The sequence below is a fragment of the Lampris incognitus genome, chromosome 5, assembly GCF_029633865.1.
Source record: "Lampris incognitus isolate fLamInc1 chromosome 5, fLamInc1.hap2, whole genome shotgun sequence".
NCBI lineage: Eukaryota > Metazoa > Chordata > Actinopteri > Lampriformes > Lampridae > Lampris > Lampris incognitus.
Window position 1 is genome coordinate 16,055,525 of NC_079215.1, and position 27,649 is coordinate 16,083,173.

The following is a 27,649-nucleotide window of genomic DNA, read 5'->3' on the forward strand; positions in this document are numbered from 1 at the left end:
GTTGTAGATTACTTAAACTTTGATTTTAAGCAGCAGTTACGAGATGCCATAGCTTCAGCTTGTTTTTTCTTTATACATTTTTTTCTCACCTACATTCAACCTTGGATTCTTCCTTTCACCCACCCTTCAGTCTTTGAGCCTCACCTGCACCGTCTGGGGCGAGCCAACTCCAGAGGTCACCTGGTTCAAGAACGAACAAGAGGTGGCCTCCAGCGAGCACACCAAGATCACGTTTGATGGTGGCAAGTTTGCCAGCCTGGTCATCAACAAGGTCACCCCAGAGGACTCTGGCAAGTACAGCATCCATGTGCGCAACAAGTATGGCGGCGAGTTTGTGGAGATCACTGTGAGCGTCTACAAGCACGGTGAGCAGATCCCGGAGCCCAAACTGGGACAACCCAAAGCAGTGACGCCCGCAGTCACACCTGTACCCCCGAAGTCCCCGGCTCCCCCACCCAAGACCCCAACACCCACTCCTCACAAGGCGCCGTCCGTAAAGAGCCCCACCCCAGCTTCCACACCAGCCTCCACCCCAATCCCCAAGTCTCCCACTCCTACCCCAAAATCTCCCACCCCCACCCCGAAATCCCCCACCCCTACCCCGAAATCCCCTACTCCCCCTCGCAGCATGAAATCACCCACACCACCCAGATTCATGAAGTCTCCGACTCCTCCTAGAAAGTAGAGAACCAAAGTGTAACTGCCAAGAAGAGTACACGGGAATGTAGCATGAGTGTGAAACCAAGAGCTGTTACCGTCAGGTCGAGGTGTGCGTAGCCATTGTAAAAGTCCTACTTTTTACGGCATGCTTTGTGAACCTCCACGCAAAACTGGAATTGTTTGGAAAAACCAAACTGTGCCTTTCTTTCATCCATCGGAAGCGCCGAGGAATGCTTCAGCATTTAGTCCGCCGAGACACACAACAGTTTGTGTCAAGATGTACTAATTTGGTTCCTCTGCAGAATTTTTGAGAACACATCTGCAGAAACTATGCTGAATAGATGCAGGACTGATTCAAAAAGCAGGACTTTTACAGCGTCTACCACCGTGGATGTTATTTTAAGTCATGTCCTTCAGCTCATCACTGTGCAATTAACAGAAGAGAGGAAATGTAAAACACGAGATGTCATTTTCCTTGTCAGTGTTTTAAAAGCCTTACCTTCCTCTATTTAACATAGCGGAAAGCCTGAATTCATATTTCTGTGGGAAGCGGTTTGCAGGTGGAGGGCCGGTTCACTGTCCCCTGCCATGACCAGGGCTGAAAAGTAACGCCAGCCTCTTACCAAATCCACACTTTCTGCTCTCAGAGGTGAATCTGTCTTTTGTCAAGTGACCAACCAACACTTGGAAGTCTTATTGTGTTCCAAAAGAAATTTAGCCAGTGAATAAAAAACAAAAAAACAAAAAAAACACAGAAGACATTAAAAATGGCTGGTGACGTATTACTTTCATCAGAGTATTGTTATTTTACCGCCCTGGTCACATTTACAAGAGCGTTCCTTCTGTCTGTGACACGTGTTGTGTTTTGTTCCTCCCAATACTTTGTGTTGGCAATAAAGCTTATTATCTCCCCCTCTGTGTTGTCTTACTGTGGAGTCACTCTGTCTCACGCTCGATGTTTTTAAAGACATGACAGCTGTCAATAGCACCCTGCAGCAAAGAGTACAATAGAAGCTCATGAGATGATGAGACTGATTTTTTTTTTTTTTTGTCGGTATCTGACAGGGAATTTGGTTGTTTTGCAGCGACTGTCACGCCGGGGTGGTTGAGGCGAGTGGGCAGGGCTGTTAAACTAAGCGTACCCTCCGCAAAGCAAACAGAGCAGGTACAACGCACGATTTATATGCATAGAAAAGGTTCACACCCTCACCTGGCTTTGACTCCTGGCTTCTTTTTTTTTCTCTTTCTTTTTTCCGCCGCATGCGAAAGACCACACAAGTATGAAGCCTGGCAGGTTGGCTTTGTTCATCTGCATTCAGCTCAATGAGGACTCTGTTTCAGTCTTTCAGACAGGCAAGGATTACCTCACAGATCATGCCACGCTGTAAGTCGACCCGAGAAAAAGACATGTTTGTATCTTCAGCTAGTATGCTACTATATCTGTCTGCTATCTATCTACTGTTGCGTTTTCCACTACTTGTTTGGTTCACTTAGAAAAAGAAGTTGCTGGATTAAGATCAGCAGCATCGTTTGCTTATCTGACCCAAGATTTTTGAACTTTGAATTTTGCACATTGTGAATCTGGATGACAATGAAAACACAGAAAGCTTCCATTTTTGCACGTTTATTCACTGGCTGAAGAATAGTTGTATAACATGCAGTGATGATGCAATAGTTAACATCCATACAATTCGTTTAAGGTGAAGGACAAGCCTGTTGTGTTTAGAGATTTTGTTGGAGAAACAGTGCCAATGGAGTCCAGTCATTCATGTCTGTCATCATTAGAGGAAGAGGTGGATCCGGTTTACGTTCAGCCGCATTATAAGGAGTCCTACCGCTTGGCTATCTACGCCCTGCTCTGCGGGGGCAGGGAGGCCTACGACCACTTTCTCAAAGCTGAGCAAATAAGTCCCTTTCTGTCCGAGGAGGAGATCCTCTTCATTTTGAGGAATGCGGAGTTACCGGTATCCCACGACGGCCCGGAGGCACAACGCGCCGCCGAGGAGGGCAGCCCTTCGACCTATTTCCCGGCTGAGTCAGATGAGGAGGTGCCCGACCTTGACCTGGGCTGGCCGGAGGTCACGGCGTGGAGCGCCGACACCAGCATCAGCCTGCTGTTCAACCCTCCCCGCCAAAACACGCCCACCATTAAAGAGGTGGTCCGTAGGCAAATCCAAGACGCCAAGCAGGTAACGACAGACGCGCCGGAACGAGGTTTGGAATACTCTTCCCTGTGAACCAAGGGTCAGAGATAATCAGATTGGGGCGTCCAGGTGGCGGAGCGGTCTATTCCGTTGCCTACCAACATAGAGATCGCGAGTTCGAATCCTCGTGTTATCTCCGCGTCCCTACAGACACAATTGGCCATGTCTGTGGGTGGGAAGCCGGACGTGGGTATGTGTCCTGGTCGCTGCACTAGCGCCTCCTCTGGTCGGTCGGGGCGCCTGCTCGGGGGGGGGGGGGATAGCGTGATGCTCCCACGCGCTACGTTCCCCTGGTGAAACTCCTCACTGTCCGGTGAAAAGAGGCGGCTGGTGACTCCACATTTATCGGAGGAGGCATGTGGTAGTCTGCAGCCCTCCCCGGCTCGGCAGAGGGGGCGGAGCAGCGACTGGGACGGCTCGGGAGAGTGGGGTAATTGGCCGGATACAATTGGGGAGAAAAAGGGAGGAACCCCCCCCCCCAAAAAAATATTATAAAATAAATAAGAATCAGAGTTATTAGTCAAGTGTGTTCCCACATTCAACGAAATTTGTTTTGGTTGGGCTCACATGGGTCAACATTAGACAATACACAACAACAACAATAGCAAAGAGGATACTAATGAATGTAAGAATAATAATAGATACAGAAATGTGTATTTGTGGGATCAGTGCAGAAACATAACACTCTTATTGTGTAACTGATTCTGACAAATAGGGCAACCGAGCATCACAAACGGTATAAAGAGTACATGCAATACATTCCTGTTTCGATCAAACACACCGTAATCTTCTATAACATACCTTCATATAGACACGAGGCCACCTCTGTGTGTATTTAAAGACCGTACATATGGACAGTTGTGTACATACATCACTCTATACAGTGGGTAACACAAACACAATGGAATATAGGCAATATGTAACTCTCCATATTGACATTTGACTGTTATTATCTTTCAATAAATAGATAGTATTGACTATACTCATCACTCTTCATAGATAGTAGGACATCGACATTACTCCTCAAAACCTCTCTCAGTCTTTACCCCTCTTCTAATGCACCTCCATCAGCAGAAGGTCTTGACACTTAACTCGTTCTTAATGGAGAACAAACATTTATCGAGCAGTTTTAGTGCCATATCCTCTATTCGACTTGTCTTGACTGCCGCTGAATGTGTCATCTAGCCGATATTCTGCCCCCAGAGCAGTTCACTACATAAACTGGCATTAAATAAACACAGCAAGGGTGTGTTGCATTATTCACCGCTGCAGGGAAATATAGCAGATCATTCGATCTCTATCCGTCTTTCTATCTTATTGGTTTCCTTTATCTGGTTGTGCTACTGTTTACCATATGTTCTACAGTAGACTAAGCTCAAATCACATCTCACTTTGTTTATGCGGCACTTTTCGAAAAACAGAGTGTACAAAGTAGATGATAGAAAAGATATAAACGATGTGAGATATAAATGAGGTACAATAGCATAATCAGGACAAGAACACCGAACCGTAAAAGTACGTTTCAAGACACGATTTAAAGGCATCAACTGATTTGGACGTTTGCAGATTGAGGGGAAGGCTCTTCCACAGCTTAAGGTCAACAACTATTATTATCATTATAATTATTATTATAATTATTATTATTATTATAATTATAAGCAAGTAGATTTTAGTGTGGAGTATATTAGTAGCCCTTGCTGACATTTTTGTGAAACTCAGCCGAAGTCTTCAAAGAAAGAAGCGCATCAGAAATGTTAAGTCTGTGGATTTAGCTCTCAAGACACTATAGCAAAAAAAACAAGCCTCAATCTTTACCCTGCTAAGTTGTCAATATGGCCCTAAAAGCTGTGCAATATGACATGAAATATTCCTAAGAAGGCAGAATACTAAAAAAAAAAAAAGATGTGATGGGATTTCTGAACAGAGCGTCTTTTACTCATGCTAACAGTTGCTAATGTGCAAATCATGCTTGAGGAGAACTGTTTCCACTCGAGATGTGTGACTTACAGTGTATGCATGTATGATGTGTGTGTACTGTGTGTGTATTGTGCGTGTCTGTATTTGCTGTTCCACCGCCCCTGTAGGTATTTCCAACTATGTGACCACTGGCTTTGGCAAACATTGTTGTTTAGCATCCCGTGTGGTTCCTGTCTCCTCATTCCTTTCATGTCTTTCTAGGTTATCGCCGTTGCCATGGACGTCTTCACAGACATCGACATATTCAAGGAGATTGTCGGAGCAACTCTCAGGGGTGTGGTGGTGTACATCCTTCTAGATGATTCCCAGTTCCAGAGCTTTCTGATAATGTCAGAGAGGTTAGGGATTAGGATCCAGGACTTCAAGGTAAGAGAGCCGTGTGAGATGCAGCAGTCCACCTGAGTTATGAGATGCAAGGCACACGATTAAATGTTGTCCTGGGCTTTTTCCATCGGGGCCCCGAGGTTCAAGGAAAGTGATGCCCAATCATGTACCATGTAGAGCCACGTGTATGCAGGGTTTGTTTCCAATCCAACACTAAATCCACTAAATCATCTGATTTCCCTGATTAACACACCATCAACCCGAGGATTAATTGGTTAAATCAGATGGTATGAACCCACATAGACACTGATCTCCATGGGACTGGATTACCTAAAATGGCTCCTAAACGACCTGCTGCAGGAGTTCAACCATGTGGAATCGATCTCATCCTCTGAATCGTTTTATTTTTAACTTGTTTTAAAGGGATTCTGACACATAATGCTATTTGAATAGACTTTTTGTAACCTTTTTAACCTTGTTTTGTTTAATCTTGTTTTGTCATTTGAGGTGAGTTTCCCCCCTTCACTGTGAAGTGCTTTGGGTGTAAAGATAAAGCGCCATATAAATGTAATCCATCCATCCAGCCAGCTATTATCCAAACCACTTATCCTGCTCTCAGGGTTGCGGGGATGCTGGAGCCTATCCCAGCAGTCATTGGGCGGCAGGCGGGGAGACACCCTGGACAGGCCGCCAGGCCATCACAGGGCACACACAGTTTAACATAATGTAGAATAAAGTAATCACTTTTAAAATTTGGTGGCATATCCTCTGCATGAAATGACTGCTTAAAGTCTGCGATGCATAGACATCACCAGATGCTGGGTATCTCCCCTGGGGATGCTCAACCAGGCCTGTACTGCAGCCGTCTTCGGTTCCTGCTTGTTTCGGAGACTTTTTGCCTTCAGTCTCCTCTTCAGTATGTAAAATGCATGTTCAATGGGATTCAGATCCAGTGACTGACTTATCCAGTCAAGGATTTTCCACTTTTTGGCTATCAAAAACCCCTTCGTAGGGCTTCCAGTTTTGACATGACCGAGTGAGGATGTGTTCTGAAGCCTCTCCACTGAACTTTCATATATTTCCTACAAATACAGTGATAGGTTAAAGTGAAAATCAGTATGCAGAAATTATGCACACAATAGTGGGTACACAAGACATTTACATTATATTATACACATAAAATGATCCTGTAACTCCACTTTTATTTGTATGTGTACAGGTCCATAGGCAGCTAATGCAGGTGGAAACACACAATGCATGCTCTGAGTGGCGATTTTGCCTGTGGCACGAGCTTCTTTCTATTAGCAGTAGTGTTGGTGGATTAAAACTGACATTTGCTACCACACCCTTGTGGAAACACTGACATTTACCACCATTTCGCAGCTCCTTCACTTCTGAATCGCTACAGTTTTGCTCTGACTGCAGTGACGCTCTGGGAAGGTAGCTGGATTTTCCTGTCTGTCTGCAGCTTGCAAACCTGTTCCGAGAGTTCAAACATGTCGTCTCGCTGAATATTGTACTGACGTTGTTCTTTTTGCACAAGTTGTCTAGCCGCCAGCCACTTCAAAATGGTTTGCATGAAAATTGGAGGCACAGGTCAGGTCTTGTCTAGAATCACAAAGGGGTGCGTGTGTGTCTGTGTATAAATAAGTGTTTATGTGTGTGTATGTATGTGCACTGTGTGTGTATAGGTGTGTGTGCACGAGCCACAGTACGTACTTCCCGTTGGTGATGACTTCTTTTCTGTTTCTGAACCAGAACATTCGTGTTCGAACGGTGAAAGGTCAGCAGTACAGGTGCCAGTCGGGGGTGAGGTTCCATGGCTCTTTGGAGCAGAGGTTCATACTGGTGGACTGCAAAACTGTCATATATGGTACATACAGGTAAATCAGTTCTCCGTCTTAGTTCCCTTACTCTGATTACACCTCATCCCCTTGTGTTTTTATAACAGGTAGTACATGCGTGGTTGAACCATACTCAAGTTTCACGCTGAGCAAAGAAGAGCCCAGACTGGCTTAAACATTAGTACTCAGATTTAACTTTTCTCATCTAAAAACATTGAAGACTGTGTGATAAAACACCGGGCAGCCATTTGTATTTGTAAATGAGGAGTTAGGGGTTATTATGAAGGGTTATTTTTGAAAACTTTGTGATTTTTTTTTCTACTTTTGAGAACGAGTAATTTTCTTTTAATACCTATCTGTAAATACTCCCTCAACAACTGTGAGGGTCTGGTCTAGTCCTCTTTAATGCGCGCTAGGTTTCATAATTTGATAGGCTGTATACAAATGAATTGGTCTGATGACATTATGAATATTAGAAAAAAGATCAGCTGATTTAACTGAACTGAGGGAGAGCTTTTGCACAGAGAAAAATAGAAAATAACGAATTCTACCTTCTATACTTTTTTCAATAATGACGATTGAAGATATAAGTGATGTAGGAAAATATTTGTGCTTCAGTTTTAGTCCAGCTTTAATGTCGGGTGGAATTTGACCCCGATGAGATGCAATCCATTTTATGACCCGCTGAGCCTTTTTGAGCTAGCAGTCAGCCACTGCTTTAGCCAGTTAGCATTGCGGCCTTATTGCAGTACATTTTGATTCAAAAGCTCATCTAATACAGTCTGGCTGTGATATAATCTTCATTAGTGTTTTATGTTTCTATTGGTTACTGTTTTGTGTTTATGTGAGTCAGAGCGAGAGAATATTATTGATTGTTTTTAATACTTTTTTTTTGTATGTAGTCAGTGGAGCTCACCGGAGTCCTCTATGACTTTTTAACATTTAGATGTATCTTATTATAAAAAAATAAAAAAAAATTAGGGATTTTTTTTAAATGGTAGTAAACTGAGTTTAGGGGGATTCATTCTTAGTAGCATTCTTTGTTACCGCTCTGAAAACTGCAGGCTTGGCTCCAGTTTTGTTCAGTAGTTTTTAATAAATCAAGACTCAGTACATTATGACTATATTTTGTATCGTAAAGATTTAAATCAGTCAAGTTATTTTGGGTAAGCTTCATAATGATATATTATAATACAATAATAACACACTGAGATTCCACTACATACCTGCTGTTCTTCTCTGGTGACCTTGGACACTACCCGAGACTTACTCAAAATGTTTCTTCCAGCTTCATGTGGTCCTTTGAGAAGATCAACCTCAGTATGGTGCTGGTTATCACTGGAGAGCTGGTGGGCTCTTATGATGAGGAGTTTCGCCTACTGTTTGCCCGCTCTGCCATACCTGACGCCCTGACCAGGGAGAGAGCATCTGGACAACTTCTGAGAGATGCCTTGTCTCCGCGTAGTCCTCATTCCAGCCAGCTTTCCATCCGTCAGATTCACATGAGGTCCAGAGTGACTCATGGTTTGAGAAGCACCAAGGATGAGGGAACCATCAATGGTGCTTCTTTAACCAGGGGCCAGAGCATGCAGGAAAGGCTCCATCTATCCCACCACCCTGACGAAGGCAACCTGGTGAGAGTACACAGTTATGCTGGCGAGCTACAAAGGTTTAACTCATCGACTCAGCTGAGGATGGTGCCGAGGAATGGCAGGATTCCTGGGGCTCGTGAGAGCAATGGGTCCAACCTTTGGCTGGGTGACGATCAGCAGCCAACAGGTAGAGCAGCTCAATTCCACCACAGGCACAGGTCTCGCTATGGTGCTGACCAGCACCTGATCCCATTCAATTCTGAGACCTCCCTCCACCGGTGGAAGATGGACTCATACTTTAGTAATAACTTGCCTTATGACATGTCATCACCACATAACAGTCAGTTCAGCTTAAATGAGAATCAGTCACAGCTGATACCGGGTAGGTTAAGGGATATTAAGTCCAAGTTGGAGGAAATTAGGCTGAAGAGACACAGTCTGCAGGGATGCATTGATCCAAGGCAGAGCCAGGAGGCTTTAAAGTCTGCTTTTTCAACTCTAGATCGATGTAAAGAACAGTCATCACTACGAGCTCTGGAAATGAGGGAAGCTATTGCAGAATTAGAGCAAGACAGAGGTCTCCAGTACAGCTATACCTTAGAGCCAACCTATCACAGAGCTAGAGGAACTCCTAAACTGAGACATGAGCTGGTAGAAGACAGCGTTGACAAAGAGAATGAAAGACAACCACCACCCACACAAATAGTTCTAAGTAATAGATATCGGCCTTCATCTCACTATGACATGAAAACAGCATTAGAGAGGAAGACTTTACAGACATACGACTTTCACGAATCTCTTGCCAGGACACCTTCAGCTGCTGAGCTGGATGTGAAACTGAAGGAGCCATCGCTCATGCGGCCTGGTGGTACACAGCACTCAAGAGCTATGGGGTCTTTGCTTGAAATCCCAGAGGAGAAGGATGTAATAATGCAAGAAAATTCTGGCTCAGCAACCAAGTTAGCTCACATTTCAGGTTTAACTGCCCTCAAAGACGTAGGTGAAGCAACATTTAGACAGCACATGCACCAAGCTAGGAGACGTGACGCCATAGAAAAGGCGGCAAACAATTTGGAACCAATTGACCTCGAACACGGGAAGAAAACAGCACCCAATGAGGAAGCAACAGCCAAAACAGTGAACTCTTCAGTCTCAAACACACCTGTTGAGTCGAAATATGCGGTGGAAGCTAAGGCTTCCCCGGAAAAAATGCAAACACAGCAAGAAGGGTCATCTCTCCAAAGGAAAACTTCTATGAGATCAAAAGTCTGTTCCCTGCTTACTTCAGATGAAGGAAAAAGTTCCAAAAGAGAGGCGAAATCTCTCCAGAAAAAGCACTCACTGAGATTACAAAGTCCATCAGGATCAAATCAGCTTGTTCAGGGGGACATATTAGTGGAGCAGAGAACCATTTCAGAAGCATCTCCTGCTGGGAAACCATCTTCCTCAAAGCAAATGCCTTTAAAAGATCAGCTGGCCAGTGTATCTAGGTCAAACAGTACAGTCAGTGGTACACCACAACTAGAGTGGCATAAATCTCTACGTGCAGTCGACAGATTCTCACCTCAATGTTCAAGCAAAAGAACGATGAACGCTGTAGCAGAGCAAAGTTGTGGCTCAGGGATCACTCTGGAGGCTGAAGGGTCGGCTCTCCCTAAAGATAGTGTGGAGAAGGTCTATGGTAGAGTTGAGTATCTTCTTAAGACTGAAAAGAACCCTCCGGATAACCCAATTAGGACTGCAAACATTTACACCTCACACAAAGATAGAGGCTCATTCACGAACAGCCAGAGAAATGTCTCTCCTGATTCCACACACAGCCGTTCAACTTGTCAGTCACAATCTGGTACCGAGAAACGGCTCGGGCGATTCATGCAACGCGTTGGAAATCTGATTGGCAAGAACAAATGACAGGAAGCCCACCATTGAAGACAAAGATGACAGCTTTCGTGGCTATATGATTTAACTTGCCATCTAGAGACGATAAATACTTCTCATATTTGCAATGTGCCCTGCCTATCCCCGAGTTATTTGGCTCAGCACTTCTCAGGAAAAATATTTGTTATTGAATTCTATCTTGAATTCCATCCTGTTCAGATACACAAGTATGTGTACATGTTGTCGTGATGTTGTTGAAGTAATGAGAGAATCCTATGAATTTATAACGTGAGAGAGTCTTTGTTTTGTTTTGATTGATTTGTTACAGATGAGTAGCTATTGAGGCGGCGGGGCAGTGCAGTGGTTAGCGCGGTCGCCTCACTGCAAGAAGGTCCAGGGTTCGGACCCCGTGGTAGTCCAACCTTGGGGGTCATCCCGGGTTCTCCTCTGTGTGGAGTTTGCATGTTCTCCCTGTGTCTGTGGGTTTCCTCTGGGTGCTCCGGTTTCCTTCCACAGTCCAAAGCCAGGTCAGGTGAATCGGCCATACCAAATTGTCCCTAGGTGTGAATGTGAATGTATGCGTGTGTGTGTGTGTGTGTGTTGGCCCTGTGATGGACTGGCAGCCTGTCCAGGATGTCTCCCCGCCTGCCGCCCAATGACTGCTGGGATAGGCTCCTGCACCCTGCAACCCCGATTGGGATAAGCGGCCTGGATGGATGGATAGATGGAGTGGATATTGGTCAATTTTTACATCTCACTTAAACTATGAGAATCAATAATGTGTAAATACTATACAGCAGAGATCCTCTATTTATATATTTCTCCTATTTGTGAATTTTTTTCACTTAGGTTTTGCTTTTTGTGCTTTGTAAGGATGATTATTCCCTAAATATTTTTACTGCCTTACCTACTCATATATTTCTAGGTACCAAAAAAAAAATCTTTGATACTTTTTGCTAGATAGTTGCTAGATAAATATACTTAGATTTTCAACTTCAAAATGTCAAAAAAATTTTGGTGTTTTTAATGTGTACATATCCTCAAGTTGAAATCCTTTCATGTTCCAACTTAATGGTTAACAGTGAAATGTGTCCTTACGTAAAGACATCAGTTACTGGGAATATATTTTTGTTGTGTTGAAATGTACCATTATCTATACAGTTGGATTATTTGATTAATTATTTACATTTCAATCACAATAATTTTTTTTTCCCCTGCAAGGGACTGGCTGTTGTGCTCCATTCCAACATTTAGCTATGTTAGATATTTTCAGCACTGGGTGGTTTTCAGTAAAGCTAATTTTGTGGGATTCTCTGTTCTCCCCTCTTCTACCCTTGCCCAATCGCATAACATTCAGTATAAGATGCCGTCACTTACTATTTTCCTTTTTGTTAACGCGTTACCTACAGTACATATCATGTTAAGTGATCATAACCACAAATATGTACACTGATTTTAGTTAATATAATAAATCAAAGCCAAGAAAGGACCTCCAAACACTGAAGGATTCTTGTCAGCTTTACTTGTTGAGGGTGAAATCAATGATTTATTTTGAATTGACCCTGAACACATTTCTACACTTGCAAGCAAAAAATGTATAAGTCTTCATTTCTGTGGCAAGAGAATCTGTCCATCAACCACATGGGAAAAATGTCCTCATTCTTTTTAGATGAAATATTCCAGGCACTTGTTCCTTTCATCATCCAGTTCCTGCGTTTCAATCTCAAACTTCTTCATGGCAATGAAATACTGCACAAAGGGCTCTCCAAGGGCACTGCGGATGATGTGGTCCTCTCCTAGGGCATCCAGGGCATCGTCCAGCTTCACCGGAATGGCAAACTGTCGCTGCTGATTGGGAGCTTTGTTTAAACCAGCCTCCATCGACAGACCACGCTTGATACCGTCCAGACCAGCAGCCACAGTAGCTGCCAGCACCACATATGGGTTGGCCATTGCCGAGCCCAGCTTGTTATCGATGTGCATCTCCTTCCCACCATGGCATTTAATGTTAAAGGAGCTGCTGTTGTCATTGAAGCCACATGTGGCGTGCAGCAGGCGTTTGGGGTCTTTGACTGTCTTGGCGATGTGGCTTCGACAGCCGAGGCCTGGGGACATCAGGCAGCTCAGGGCAGCGGAGTGAGTGAGGAGCCCCGATAACCACTTCATCCCAATCTCTGACAGCTCACCTCCCTTCTCTCCACTGTGAAAGAGGCTTCGCCTGCCATTGGCATCCCACAGACTGTGAGAAAGCACCCCAGCATTGTATAGGCCATCATCAGTGAAGAAGCTGGCGATGTAGCTGTGTTTACGAGCCATTTCTTTAATGCCTGTGCGGAAGGTGAAGGCACTGTCAGCAGCCGCGATTCCGAACTCAGGCCTCATGTTGATCTCCATCTGACCCGGACCACTGGCTGAGGCAAAGCTGTCTACAGCCGCACCCATGCAGTACATGCTGTCGACCAGCTGCTGGAAGAAGGGCTGATCATGGTTGCTCAGCAGTGTGGTGGCAGGGAACAGAAGAGTCTTGGGGCCGATCCGGTCGGGGGCACCCAGGACGCAGCATTCATAAGTGAAGGATGAATGCAAGGAGAACCCCAAGCCCTGAAGCTGGCCCAGAAGCTGTTTGGCGATAAGGCGTGGTGAGGTCCGCAGAGGACTCCCAGTCACCATGCAGGGGTCACAAATGACCCGGGCCGTTTGCTCTGCCCAGGGAAGGACTCTGAAGGTCGAAAGGTCAGGGATCAGAAGGACATCACTGCTAAAGTTGGCAGCACTAGCGTTGTCCACTTCATTGCACTTAGGACTCAAGGTGAGCTCCAGGTAGCTTCTGGGCATTGGTACACCATATGCTGCTTTCTCCTGTGGATGCAAAGGTTTATATAAATTAAACCAGTTTGTAACACTCTCTACTACCCTTGTAAACTCTTTTCTTTCTCTTAAAGGAGTAGTTTGGAAGTCTATTTCTGTTTTATTCTCGCCATTCATGTAGTACATAGGTAGGTTTCATCTTCACAGTCATCCATCCTTTTCTTCATACTGGACATGTATCTCCAGCTTGCCATCTACAATTCAATGACATTAATGGCGGACAAATCCACAATTCTCATTCAGTGTGAAAAATCCCTCCACAGTTCAGCCAGAGCTAACGTGATGCTACATGGTGAACTCAAGTGGTTGTTTTAAGAATTTACAGTTTTTTTATTGATGGCAACTCCCTCCTTGCTGGCATGCCGGTGTCGGCCATCAGACCTCTGGAGCTTGTTCAGAAAGCTGCAGCTCGTCTGGTGTTCAACCGCCCCAAGTTCTCCCACACAACTCCCCCTCTCATGTCCCTACACTGGCTCCCAGTAGCTGCTCACATCCAGTTTAAGACTCTGGTGCTAGCCTACAGGGCAGTGAAAGGAACAGCTCCTTCCTATCTCCAGGCCATGGTCAAGCCCTACATCCCCGCCCGACCACTTCGCTCTGCTGCCTCGGGATGCCTGGTTGCCCCATCGCTCAAAGGCCCTTGCTGCCGATCGACCCGGTCACGGCTCTTTTCTGTCCTGGCCCCACAGTGGTGGAATGAACTCTCCACTGATGTCAGGACAGCGGAGTCACTGCCCATCTTTCAGCACAGGCTGAAAACTCACCTCTTTAAGAACTACTACCCTGTTACTTGTTCTTAGCACTTATTGTATTCACACGTTTCAAAAAAAAAAATCTCTTTCTTGCACTTTTACTTTAGCACTGGTTTTGCTCTTAGATGCTTGCTTAGATGCACTTACGACCTCTGATGACTAGTAGTTCTCCTGATTTCCTACGTTAAATGTACTTATTGTAAGTCGCTTTGGATAAAAGCGTCAGCTAATTGACTGTAATGTAATGCAATGTAATGGATACTACGACACAGCCTATGAGCACTAGGCTGTAGGGGACACTCCACCATGGTATAGCAAAGGTAAAACTATAAAAGAATTTGGCGGTAAAAATTACTACATTTTAAAAATGACCACTAGAATTCATTATGATAGACCGCTTTAGCGTTACATTAGCTTTGGCTGAGTGTTGTTGTTTTTTTGCACTGAATTAGAATTGTGGAATTTTTTTTCCATTATTGGCCCTGAACTGCTGATGACAAGCTGGAGCTCTGTGTCTATGAACTACCTGAATGGTGAGTATAAGAGACAAACTTCATAAATTTCAAACCATTCCTTTAATTTTAATTCAATCACTTAAAACAGTCTTAAAAAGTAAGGCTGTGAATTCGATATTTGTACATCTTTAAAATTTGTTTGGAATGTTAGTGAGATACAAATTAAAGCTTATTCTACTGTCGTATTAACTCAAAGGCAACGTGGTAAATAGCAACAGCTATGTCTGCAAACAGACATAGAGAGAGAGAGAGAGAGAGAGAGAGAGAGAGAGAGAGAGAGAGAGAGAGAGAGAGAGAGAGAGAGAGAGAGAGAGAGAGAGAGAGAGAGAGAGAGAGAGAGAGAGAGAGAGAGAGAGAGAGAGAGAGAGAGAGAGAGAAAGAGATGTATTAAGTGTGTGTGATTACATGAAAGAAGCGGACAGGTACGGTCTTGGACCTGGACACCCCATGGAGGTCCGTGGCTTCGAAGCGGACAAAGTTAATGTTCTCTCTGGCAATCTGCTGCTTGATCTGTTCCATGGCTGAAATGAAGCTCTGAGCTTTGGAAGTCTCGAGATTCTCTTTTAAGTTATCTGTGGGGGAAAACAAATTCACCAAAGGGAGAAAACCCATTTCTGTAAAGTTTACAAATAAAAAGGTTTCACTCTCAAACTCCATTTTCAAAATGAAGGGGAAAAAATCAACTTCATCTTTCTATATCTAAAGGATCTAATCTTTAAAAGTATTAATTAAAAAAAAATCCCCAAAACATTTGTACTTTCAAACACTCTGTGAGATTAGCTGTGACTTTTTTCAAGATCACAATTAACCCAGTTTGAAAAGAAACTCTTTAGTTACCTTCAGTATAAACAGTTTAACCAAAAGCTATACTAACCTGAATGAGAAGCTCCAGTCTCTTCCCAGGTGACCCTGGTATTATGTATGGGTGTCCTGACTCCAGGCTGCCTATTTGTGGTCACATCAGGTCTGAATGAACTAGATGAATCCATGTTGGAGGCCAGTTGAATAGAGATACTATCTCGGGACCTGGGCCCCTTTCTGGAACTATCAGAATGGGGTTTGAAGGTGGTGAACGCCCTCTCTGGGTTCCCATCTCCCTGTCCTCCATCTGGCCTGCTCGTCGCACTTCCGTGGAGGTAGGTGTACGGACCGCCGGGCCTCCCTCCGTCCCTCCCTCGTCCGTCGATCAGGGAACTGTCCCTCAGTATCGTTCTCAGCTCGTCCATGGTGTGTCTGGGGATACCTGTCTCGACGCAGGGGGGCCTTTTCTGGGATGCCATGTCTCCAATCCACTCCTCCCTGACAGGAGGTTCCTCTGCCCTGGGGTAATCCCCTCTTTCAGGGGAAACGGAGGGTCTGTGTGAAGGCGGGCCGATGGAGATCATGGTAGGGGTGTCTGGGGGTCTGGGGGTGTTGGGACAGGAATGGATGATGCATGGCCCTCCCCTGTCCCCCAAGTCCGTAGGGGTAATGTATCTCCCTGTCACCCTCACCCCCTTCCCCTTACCCAAACTCATTCCTGTTCCATCTATCTGGTCTCTGACTCTGCCACCGTCCTCCTCCTAGAAAAAAAAAAAAAACACGCCAAATCACAAAAGAGCCGAAAGGTCATACATCGTATATGACCAAGAATACATCAAAGAAGGTTGAATCAGTTCATCTGGATACAACATTTATACAACGTAGCATCCACATGAATTGATTGAACCTTCTTTGATTTCCTTTCCTGGATTACTGAGCATGCATCAAGATCAAGAATACACTAATAAGTGGAATAATTGGAAAACATCCATCCATTATCCAAACTGCTTGGAACTGGAAAAACATCAGCACCATATATCAGAGTTCCTCTATATACGGGGTTTGCGTATTTGTGATTATTAGTTCTCACTTTTTTTTGCACAGTACTAAAATATACCAATCATTCCCCCAGTTTCTCACTTGCATGCTAAATCAGATATTTAAACATGTGATCTGATATTTAGATATCTGATACTTGAAACACTGTGTTCTTGTACATGTGTCATTATACTGAGCATTCGACCAAGACAACATTTTAGCATGTGCAACTTACTTGGCCATCACAAAGCCCTTATCCAACTAATATCTTGTTATCATTAAAAGTAAGTAAAGATAAATTTTATGGCTACTCAAAAAGAAAAAATCAAGTACATGATTGATGAACAAACTAAAAATACATATATATATTTTTAAACCAAAGATAGCAGTCTTGCTATCTAATTATTTTTCTTAAGGTAGTAGAATTATAAGATAGTAGTTAACAACAATTGACATTATTACCTGGAGACTGAAATCTTCAGAGTCATGCATTTCTTTTTTACTGTCATGAGCTTTGATTTGGAATTTAATAGCCCTCATACAAAGCCAGAGCTATACCGCCACATTAATCCTTATAGACAATTGACACAATAGTGACGAATTAGAAAATTCTTTGTCCCACATCCATGGGTGTCCGGCTAGAAACTAGTATCAAATGACAGACTGGTAGGGACGGAGCAGCTTTGTGCTTCCATCTCATTGGCTGCCAAGATGAGCAATTCAGCGTGTTTTTGTGTCATTGCAAACAGGGGCAAAAAAACACTGACCTCAGCGATTCTGTTTGTGATCGCAGCCGATGCTGTTCCAGAAAAGTGCCTGGCCCAAGTAAAATATTCTGGAAACATTAAAACACAAAACTACAGCATGTACCATGTAAGACTGAGCAGGCTACTAACATTTACTGCCAGGTAGAATAAAAATGACTGCTGTCTGAAATGATGTGAGACTGAATTATCATGGCTGAGTAGTGGAGTGGGATTTGCAGCTCAAGTAGGGCCAGGCGATGTTGACCAAAAATAAATAAATAAATAAAATTGAATATTGCAATAATTTTGACGGAATACCTCGATATCAATAATGTGATGGTATTTTGGGTACTACTACTGGTGCTTTCGTAAGATATTTACACACGAGAACATGTTGAGACTTCATTAATAATGTGGATATGGCGACTAAGCAGCTGAAACAGAGGAATAAATTCAGAAAGTTGTATCACTTTACTGTCATGCAGCCTTTGAGGCCAGGGAATGACAACATTTACGTTGTATCACCATAATACCATAACCGATATTCAACTTATCCAGTCTCATATCACCTTATTGATATTACATTGATATAGCTCAATTTAAATTTTCCCATACTGTTCAAGTTTATTGACAAGCCAATTACGGTGCACATAATGGGAACTTGTCTTGATGGGATGCTCAACTAAATGGATATAAGAACATAAACAGAGGGTTTTAATGTTGAAAAAATAGTAACTGTGTTTACCATGTCTACTGTGTTGAATATCTAAGTGATAAGTAATGGTGTGTTTGTGACTGACTGGCAACCTCTACACGGTGTCGAACTGCCCCCTGCCTAAAGCATGTATGTAATGAATCATCTTCTTACTAATATTTAGCATAAAGTATGTAGTGTATTTAGCATAAAGTACATAGTGTATTTTTCATTTATTGACCTGCAAGCTAGTCTGCATGAAAAATAGTGATTCATTGCCCAGCTAAAATGCACATGTACGCAATTTAGAATCAGAATATGAATCGAATGTATTGGCCAAGTACGTTTCCACATACAAGGAGCTTATCTTGGGTGGGCTAACATGGATCGACGTCACACTATGCACAATGCACAATACACAGCAACAGTAAAACGGTTGGGAGGTAAGAGGTCTGTAGCATCCCCATTGAATGATGGTCAACACTTCAACTGATGATTTTTCATTTATTTAAAAACTCCAAACCACCGTTAAGAGATAAATATAAAGCACAAACAGAAATACATTAACTACACAGCCATGTAGCGTCAAGCGTTACCCCAGCTTAACATTAGCTCACATCTGTTAACAGATGCTCAATTTAGAAGAGCTAGGAAGTTCCTTAAGGCTTCAAAATTACATCAAAGCACAAAAACACACAATACAATACAAAGAACACTAACCTTGTGCCTCTTTGGAGGGTGCTAATACAATAAAATTCGACTTAATGAGATTTCATTTTACCGTTAATGTTCCTTCTTTCGTTCGCAATAAGAAATGCTAAGAATCAATTCGTAATTTCAGAATAAAAGTCCCTCAAAGCAAACAAAACAGGAATACTGTAATACATATTTAAAACATTAGACCTGCAATAATATGAATAAGTGGTTGTTCAACAGGGAAATCTCTTTAGAATTGGGTTAGCTACACTCCCACCAAAATTATGAGTGTTTCATTAAACAACATGAACTACGAATAATTTTCACAGAAAGAATGACAATGTTTCATTAAAGCCATGAGCTTAAGAAGTCTCTAGCAACAGGACTAGCTTCTGCACTGGGCACTCCAATATGGAAAGCTTACCCAGACGCTCACCCTTCTTGCTCAGTCTATTATTTCCTATTGAGATTTTTACTCCTCTTATGAGTCCATCCTTACCCTTGACAGTCTCTATGACCCTTGCAAGTCCCCACTCACCTCTAGGTGACAGTTCATCAATGTCCATTACAACATCACCCATTTGCAGATTTCTCCTCGGCGAGTGCCATCTCTGTCTTGTCTTTATGCTGTGAAGATATTCTCATTTCAAGCGGCTCCAGAACTGTTCCCCCAGATACTGCACACTTCACCATCTCTTTGCTCCATATAAGTCTTCTCTGGGGAATGTGCCAGACGGAGGCAGTGCTGGGCTGGACTTCATTTGGATAAGGTGATTGGGGGTGAGGGGTTCCAAGCTGTCTGGACTGATCAAGTTATCCACTGTGAGAGGCCTGCTGTTGACTATAGTCATGGCTTCATAGAACAGTGCCCGTAGTGCAGAGTCATTGAGTCTGTTGTGAGAAAGTGATAGTGTGGAGTTCAGGACACTCCTGACTGTCTTGATCTGGCACTCCCACATGCCACCTGCATGGCTAGAGTGCGGTGCGTTCATGACAAAGTCACACTGCCTGTGTGACAGAAATGTGCTTAGTCTGTCAGCGTCAAGCTCTCGTAGGGCTGCCTTAAGCTCATTCTTGGCACCAACAAAGTTAGTGCCTTGATCACACTGGATTTGACGGACAGCACCTCTGATGGCGATGAAGCATCGCAAGCTGTTAATGAAGGCATCGGTGGACATGTCCTCCAACATCTCCAGGCGGATGGCCCGTGAACAAAAGCAGGTAAGGAGCAGGCCATATCGTTTGTGCCGTTTCCTTCCTTCTGTAGTGACAAAGGGACCAAAGCAGTCCATACCGCAATAAGTGAATGGAGGGGGGGGGGGGGGGGCTCCATGCGCTCTGCAGGTAAATCGCTCATTCTTTGGCCCTCTGGAGGTCTCCTGAGCCTGCGACAGATCACACACTGGCGAATGAATGAAGCAACTGCTTGGCTCATACCTGAGATCCAATATCCATTGGATCTGATTTCATTTGTTGTAAAGCCCTTGCCCTGGTGCTTGAGTTTTTTCATGGTTGTGCACTACTATCAGCTTTGTGATATGATGCTCTTTGGGAATGACAATGGGATGCTTGAGTGAGTCTGTGAGAGACGAATGGCGGAGTCTTCCTCCCACCTTCAGAATGGCGTCTGTTTCTATAAAGATATCCAGGTGAAACAGTTTGCTGGGTTTTGTTATTTGACTTCCCTTCTTTAACTGCTTGATCTCTTTCTCATATGCCTGACCTTGCAGATCTCTGATTATGACATGTTCAGTGCTTTTCTGCTCACTCACTGTAGAAGGGGCATGTGACTTGATTTTCTTAGCCCGTTGCACAAGGCGGGCCACAGCTGCGGTGGCTTAAGACCATGATGAGAACTTGGACAGACGATCTGCAATAATGAATGGTTCTGATGCCTTCGTCTGCAGTGCTTGAGCTTTTCTGAGCTCTGGATCTCCTACAGCCAGATCTGGTACCACATCCTTTTGTGTAGATATCTCACTTTCCCAGAGGAACATGGGACCTCTGAACCAGTTGGATCTGAGCAGCTCATTCACCGTTCTTCCCCGGGATGCATCATCTGCTGGATTCTTATCCGTGGGCACATGCCATTGCTGGGGGGTTGTGTTATTATGGATCTTCTGGACCCTGTTGGCGACAAAGGTATGAAAGCGCCTTGAGTCGTTATTTATATAGCTCAACACTACCTTGGTGTCTGTCCAGAACTACTCTTTCACATTAGCACAACTAAGCTCCTCTCTGAGCATATTGCTGACAGTAACTGAAACCACTGCTGCGGTTAATTCCAGCCTTAATATTGTTAACTTTGTGGGAGAAACACAGGCCTTTCCAATCACCAGACAACAGCGAATCTCCCCTCTCTGGTTCTTGACTCTCAGATAAGAACACTGCCCATATCCGCTTGTGCTTGCGTCAGAAAAGTGGTGCAACTCTGTTTCAATGACTTCTCCAAAATCAACAGGTATGTAACATCGAGCTATATATAGCTTCCCTACGTTGACAAAGTCATGTCGCCAGCTCCCCCACCGTGGCCTCAACATTTCTGGTAGGGGTTCATCCCAGCCAACACCTTGACGGCACAATTCTTGCAGGATCTTTTTCCCAGTAAGGACATATGGCGCAAGGAAGCCAAGAGGGTCAAATATTGATGCGACAGTAGCCAATATGCCTTTACGTGTCCCTGGTTGGTTTGTCAAAGTGTCGTTGAATCTGAAACTATCTCTGTCTATGCTCCAGTGAATCCCTAGAGCTCGCTCTACTGGTGTGTCAGAGAAAATCCAATCCTTTGTCTTGGCATGTGTCGCCCGCTCTGATGGGGGTATATTCTGTAGGACAGCATGGTTGTTTGAGACAAATTTGTGGAGACGGAGACCACCCTTGGCGCATATTTCTCTTACCTCCTGTGCCAACTGAAAGGCATTTTCCACGGTATATGTACTTGTGACTCCGTTGTCCACGTAAAAGTCTCTTGCCATAAACTGTGATCCTACTGGGTATGAGAGTCTGTTTTCATTGGCTAGGTACTTCAGCCCATAATTCGCGTAGCCAGGGGACGACACTGCACCGAAAAGATGGACTTCCATTTGGTAATCCTGAGGTTGTGTGCTTGCATCTCCATCTTTCCACCACAGGAAACATAAGTAATTGTGATCTTGGTCTGGCACATGGAACTGATGAAATGTTTTTTCTATATCACACATAAGAGCTATAGGATGCTGTCTGAACTGTAGAAGGACACCGGTGAGGTTGTTTATCATGTCTGGCCCTGGAAAAAGATGTTCATTAACACGAAGCTTGTCAGGCTTTTTAGGGTGGTATATGCCATGATGAGGGATGTACCATCGTTCATCCGTTATTCCATCTTCTCGCACTTCTTCAACATCACCTCTCTCTATGATTTCCTTCATGTATGTTGTGTAGTCCTTATATTTCTCCTCTCTGTAAAATTTCCGGCGTAAATGGCTGAGTCTGATTTCAGCAAGTTTTCTGTTATCAGGTAAGTGTGGCAATTTCTTCAAGGCTAAAGGCATCTCATAATGTCCCTCATCATTTAGTTTTATGCCTTCTTTTAGTTTGCTCAGAAAAATTAGATCTTGCGAGACCGTTTTGTCATCTCCTTTGATGTCCTTAAAGTCTGACTCCAGGGCGCTGATCACATCCATTGGTGTTACTGGAGGCAGTTCCTTTACTGAGATTTTGTGACACAGGCTGGTGTCTGTTGCATCTAAGCTTGGTGTTGAGCAGCCCACAATGCTCCATCCTAAATCTGTAAGGATGGCATAGGGCTCGTTGTCTTTTCCGGCTAATACCTGTCTGGGTGTTAATGCTCTGGGACAGTCGAACCCAATTAAGAGCCCAACATCACAGGTGAGGAGGGGTGGCACTGTATCGGCAATTGCTCTTAAATGAGGCCATCTTCTTGCAGTTTCATGAGTGGGTATATGATCATGGTTCCCAAGAATGCAGTCTTTTGTATATGCAGAAGGAAAATCAATGTGGATGCATTAATTGTAGCCTCTCACCCTGAGTCCAAATACCCTTTCACACGTCATGATCATGCTCTCTCCAAGCATACTAGAGGTAAGTTTCAGCTTCACAGGTTGGGTATTTGCTTGTAATTCATTGCTCACCTCAGTGTCGATGAATGTGCTGTCACTTTGAGTGTCCAATAATGCATAAACAAGCTGTTCTTTTGATGGGTCAGTGGCCATGGACACGCACACAGGAACGATCATAGAAGTGCTGCATGACTGACCCCCTCTGGTGACGCTGAGTGCCATTGCTGCCGTGGTTTCATCTGGAGTGCTTGAAGCTGAGTTCACAGTGGATACAGGACCTTCTCTTCCTTCATGCCCTCTGTAGTTCTCATCATGGAGACAAGTGGGGTGTCTTCCCTTGCATACATCACAAGTGTGGCGGTGACGACATTCCTTGGCACTGTGACCTGGTTTCAGACACCCGTGACAAAGCTGATTTTCTTTCACATACTTTCGTCCATCATTTAAGGACTTTTCTGTGAAGTCAGGGCACTTGGGTAGTTGATGTTGGACATTTTTGCAGCACATGCATGGAGGTCTTGATTTTCCATCGCTTGATATTATTTGTCACCATTTACAGCAGTTTAGATGCTGAAGACATTAGCTTCATTTCCCTTTGATTCGTTTGTGCTTCTTCTGTCATAGGATGGATTAGATGAGGGAAGAGCACGTAGGGAAGTAACTGGGTTGCATGCTATCTCTGCTTCGAGGTTGACAAAGTTAGTAAAGTCTTTGAAGGTGGGAAACTCTTTACCATCCATAAGTGCTACTGTGACCTGACGATTCCAACGGGATGCCAGCCAATCAGGAACTTATGCATCAGCTTTTGGTTTTCTTCACAGTCATTTAGTATTTCTAGGCCCTTCACCCAAGGCATGGCTTGTAGACAGGCATTCTGGAAATCTGTAAATGTTCTTAAGCATTCTGCATCTTTGGGCTGTATTTTCGGCCATTTTGACAGCTTGTCTCTGAAAGCTCGTTGTATGATAAAAGGCTGACCATAGCGTTGGTTGAGCTTATTCCATGCATCTCTGTATGCCTCATCATCATCTCTATAAAAAGTGCCTTCAAGGCATTTATGAGCAGGGCCACTGATGTATTTCTTTAAGTAATAGAGGTTATCGGCCGAGGAAATACTGGTTTGGTCAATAAGAGACTTGAATGAGGCTTTCCATTCGATGTAGTGAATTGGATCGCCACTAAACACTGTAGGAGTTGGAATTGGGAGTCGATTTGTGGCCATGCTTTCTTGAATTGCTTGGGCTAGGTAGGATACATCAGTAGGGGGCGATGGCCTATCAATGTGAGGATTTTGATGGTCTATGAGTGCATTGAAAGTAAGCTGTCTGTTATTCTGTTGTATGGGCTGACTAACACATTGCTGCTTGAGTTCTCGGTTATAGACCTCCAGTCTAGCACGAACAGCCTCCATGTCCTTTTGTGCTTGCAGACGCTCTAATTCAGATCGCTGTATTTCTAGCTCCTTTCTATGTTGCTCGTCCATCATTCTTATTTTTTCTTTCTGCTTTCTTTCTTCTTGCATTATTTTGTATTGCGCTTCTTTTGCAGCAAGCTCTGCAGCTGCCTCAGCCCTTTTTGCAGCTATGCTCATGGATTCAGAGCGCTGACTAGCTCCTGACTGAGAGGCAGTGCCATATATGGAGTGAGCGTAGACATGGGCTTTTAGCTGACGAAGAAGGCACCTTTCGAACTTTTCATCAAACTCTCCATCTATCGCTGATAGGCATTCCAAGACTATTTTCACAACGTATTAACTTACAGCCTCACATGCATCAGTTTTGCGTCTAACTTCAGTAGATGGTGTAACTCGCTCTCTTATTTCATCATAAATTGTCATGACTTCATTCATTCCTTTTTCGATGGTGTCTGCCATAGTAGCCAATTCACGTTCTGATATGTCTTTCTTTAAATTTTCTTTGGATGCTCTGATTTGAATTTTCCATTATTCATACAGGCTAAGCAGTCCTTTTTCCTTTTTACTTAGTTCTTCCCTTTGGGAAGCTAGTATTTTCTCCGTGGGCTTGGAAGGGCGTTCTGAACGTCGTGGTAAAGTTAGCTCGTCATTATCCATTTCATGCTGAAGCTCACCTAGTTGGTTTTTCTTACTTTCATTTATCTCCTTTAATTCCTGCCTAGACATGTCTTCACATTCCCCTTGGTGCAGTAAACTTCTACTTTCTTGTATTTCCGTTTGTTGCTTATTTATCTGTTCCGTGCTGTCATCCATTTTGCGGGTAGCTGTATGCTATCCTTGCCGTCTCCCTTGACCATCACACAACAGACTAGCTTGGTCTAGTCAGAAAGGCACGAACTGAGGAAGCCTCTTGGATGAGAGGCGAAACGTCTTCACGGATATATACCAAGTCCAGTTGCACTTGATTCAACTCCTTTGGATAACCATGACCTGGGTGAATGAGAACATCCACAGACACCATCACACAACGTGCTGCAACTCACTGCGCTTTGTGTGCCGTGCCGTCCTGGGATTACATAAGCAGCGTGATGTAGCAGGTGCAGGTCAAGCTCTTGCTGAAGCATCCCCACCGAATGATGGTCAACACTTCAACTGATGACTTTTCACTTATTTAGAAACTCCAAACCACCGTAACAGATAGATATAAAGCACAAACAGAAACACATTAACTACACAGCCATGTAGCGCCAGGCGTTACCCTAGCTTAACATTAGCTCACATCTGTCAACAGATACTCTACTTAGAAGAGCTAGGAAGTTCCTTAAGGCTTCAAAATTACATCAAATCACAAAAACACACAATACTGTAAACTACTAATAAGACACGTTAGCCCCTAGTTAACGGGTCTGACCCTTTAGCCGAGCGGTTAGTGATGTCGCCTTGTGGTGCAGTACACCCCGTATCGAATCCCGCACCGGGCAAGAAAATAACCGGTTACATTGGTGGCAGCGGCGGGATCCGGAAGTGTGCAGATCCTCAGAAGTCTTCGGAGCGCGGAATGACAAAGCGCGAGGGCGCGCTTCCGGGGAGGGTGACGACTGTAAACTACTAATAAGACACGTTAGCCCCTCCGTATTTAACGGGTTTGACCCTTTAGCCGAGCGGTTAGCGATGTCGCCTTGTGGTGCAGTACACCCGTATCGAATCCCGCACCGGGCAAGAAAATAACCGGTTACACTACTATACAAAGAACACTAACCTTGTGCCTCTTCAGAGGGTGCTAATACAATAAAATTCGACTTAATGGGATTTCATTTCACCGCTAACGTTCCTTCTTTCGTTCGCGGTAGGAAATACTAAGAAGCGATTCGTAATTTCAGAATAAAAGCCCCCCAAAGCAAACAAAACAGGAAATACTGTAATACATATCTAAAACATTGGACCTGCAATAACATGATAAAGTGGTTGTTCAATAGGGAAATCTCTTTAGAATTAAACGTAGAATTGGGTTAGCCACAAGGACAAACAACAGGTTTGGTAGGGATTACGGGAATAGGGTCAATAACCAAATACTATTAGGTACACGTTGCAGAGCATTGAACTCAAGGTTAAATATTACACTATAACACGCGCACGCATACACACATACTTGGCTATGGCTATAAAAATAGAGCAATAGCCCACAGTGCCGACAATAAAAAGCTACAATTAAAAAAAAACCTAATGTAGCACAGATGAAGAAAATCATATAGTAGTGAAACTGTACAATAGTGCAGGCAGTAATATGAATGTAAGTATGAAATATGGCGTTAGTGGGTATGAAAAGATATACAGATGAGATCAACAGAGAGAATATTGCACATGCAATACATGAGAAACAAACGACAGTAGGGAAAACTACGGGGTAAAAGGGAAAAATAAACCAGAAACTCATATATAGCAATGATAAATAGTAAGAAACTCCTTGTGACAAAGCCCCAGTGTTTTCTGGTGGTTTCTTGGCGTTAAAGGAGCCGGTTTCTATTTGCAGGGTGGGGCTACAGAGACAGTCGGGCTCGGTCGGCCAGTCTTCGGTTCCGCGGAGGAAACAGACAGACTGTATATGGTGCACAACCATTTAATATTTTTTACTTCTTTTTAGGGACCGGCTGTATGATTAAGCTACAATCTTCAATGAGTAAGCATATCCCAGTAAGTATCTAAGGACAAAAGCTGCCATTTTGTTTCGTGTCGCCTGTCGTTTTTTTTTTTTGTTGCTCTCTGCGTTGCAGTTTGTGATAACTGGCTCACATGCTTCGCTGGCGGCCTCTTCCATACAAGTCATTGAATGCCGTGACTTTGAATAGCTGACATTTTCTTGAAAATACTGTTAAGTTTTCTTTTTAAAAAAATGTAAACCGGTAGAGGGACAATGTATAGTTTTATGATAACCGTGGAGCAGCTATCAGCCCCAAGTGTGTTTCGGATGCGCAATATTCCGATTCGACATATTTTATTGTTTTTTAGGTCGGATAAAATCAGCGCATTTTTGCTCGTGCTACATCTGAGTCACAATTGACAGCTTTGCTATTCTTCGTTAAAGCGAGGCTTTAACGACGCGTTATAGTCTTAAATCTGGACTAATGTGTAGTTTCCTCATGTCACCTAGCTTGACGGTGTCTACAGGCCTCTCCGGCGGCGATGGCGCCCGTGCAGGCCAAGAATCACACAAAGGGACAGTTTTCATTTTCATTAAGTGTTGCCTCTAAAATGGACAAAATGTAGGTCAGTGTCCTTATATAATACGTTGTGTTTTCCTTTTGTCCCCTCATCGTTTGACTGTTTTACCCCGTTTTAGGTGCGATCTTATATTTAGAACGAGACTTTGCCGGAAAATGCCGGATTAACAAAAGAGTTTGGAGAGTTGGGTGATTATTTATATGGCGAATCTAAAGGCTGCAACAAACGTCCTAAATGCCTGCATGGGCCTTGCAATGAAAGAGGATAAAATAGTGCTTAGTGATTGGAATTTATATATATATATATATATATATATATATACACACGTGTATATATATATGTATGTGTGTATATATGTGTGTATATATA

At 43.7% G+C, this 27,649-nt stretch overlaps 3 protein-coding genes across 3 annotated transcripts in view; 2 read left to right on the top strand and 1 right to left on the bottom strand.

Annotated features, from left to right (window-relative positions):
- Nucleotides 1-1,576, top strand: part of myom2a (myomesin 2a) — a 60,798-nt gene extending 59,222 nt beyond the window's left edge. Inside the window, exon 37 of the mRNA XM_056280038.1 lies at nucleotides 131-1,576. Coding sequence (XP_056136013.1) covers nucleotides 131-685 — 555 coding nt within the window. The 3' untranslated portion in view covers nucleotides 686-1,576. The remainder of the gene's footprint in view (nucleotides 1-130) is intronic.
- An 835-nt stretch (nucleotides 1,577-2,411) lies between these two features.
- On the top strand, nucleotides 2,412-9,946 carry LOC130112448 (protein FAM83B-like). Its single transcript, XM_056279792.1, has 5 exons — nucleotides 2,412-2,849; nucleotides 5,043-5,207; nucleotides 6,924-7,048; nucleotides 8,298-9,597; nucleotides 9,890-9,946. Exons 1-5 carry the CDS (start codon nucleotides 2,412-2,414, stop codon nucleotides 9,944-9,946), a joined length of 2,085 nt encoding a protein of 694 aa, XP_056135767.1.
- A 2,198-nt stretch (nucleotides 9,947-12,144) lies between these two features.
- lgsn (lengsin, lens protein with glutamine synthetase domain) lies at nucleotides 12,145-16,945 on the bottom strand. Its single transcript, XM_056281079.1, has 4 exons — nucleotides 16,916-16,945; nucleotides 15,489-16,170; nucleotides 15,020-15,186; nucleotides 12,145-13,338 (listed from the first exon to the last, which is right to left on the bottom strand). The coding sequence occupies exons 1-4, from the start codon at nucleotides 16,943-16,945 to the stop codon at nucleotides 12,145-12,147; spliced, it is 2,073 nt and encodes a 690-aa protein (XP_056137054.1).
- Between the last annotated feature and the right edge of the window lie 10,704 nt (nucleotides 16,946-27,649).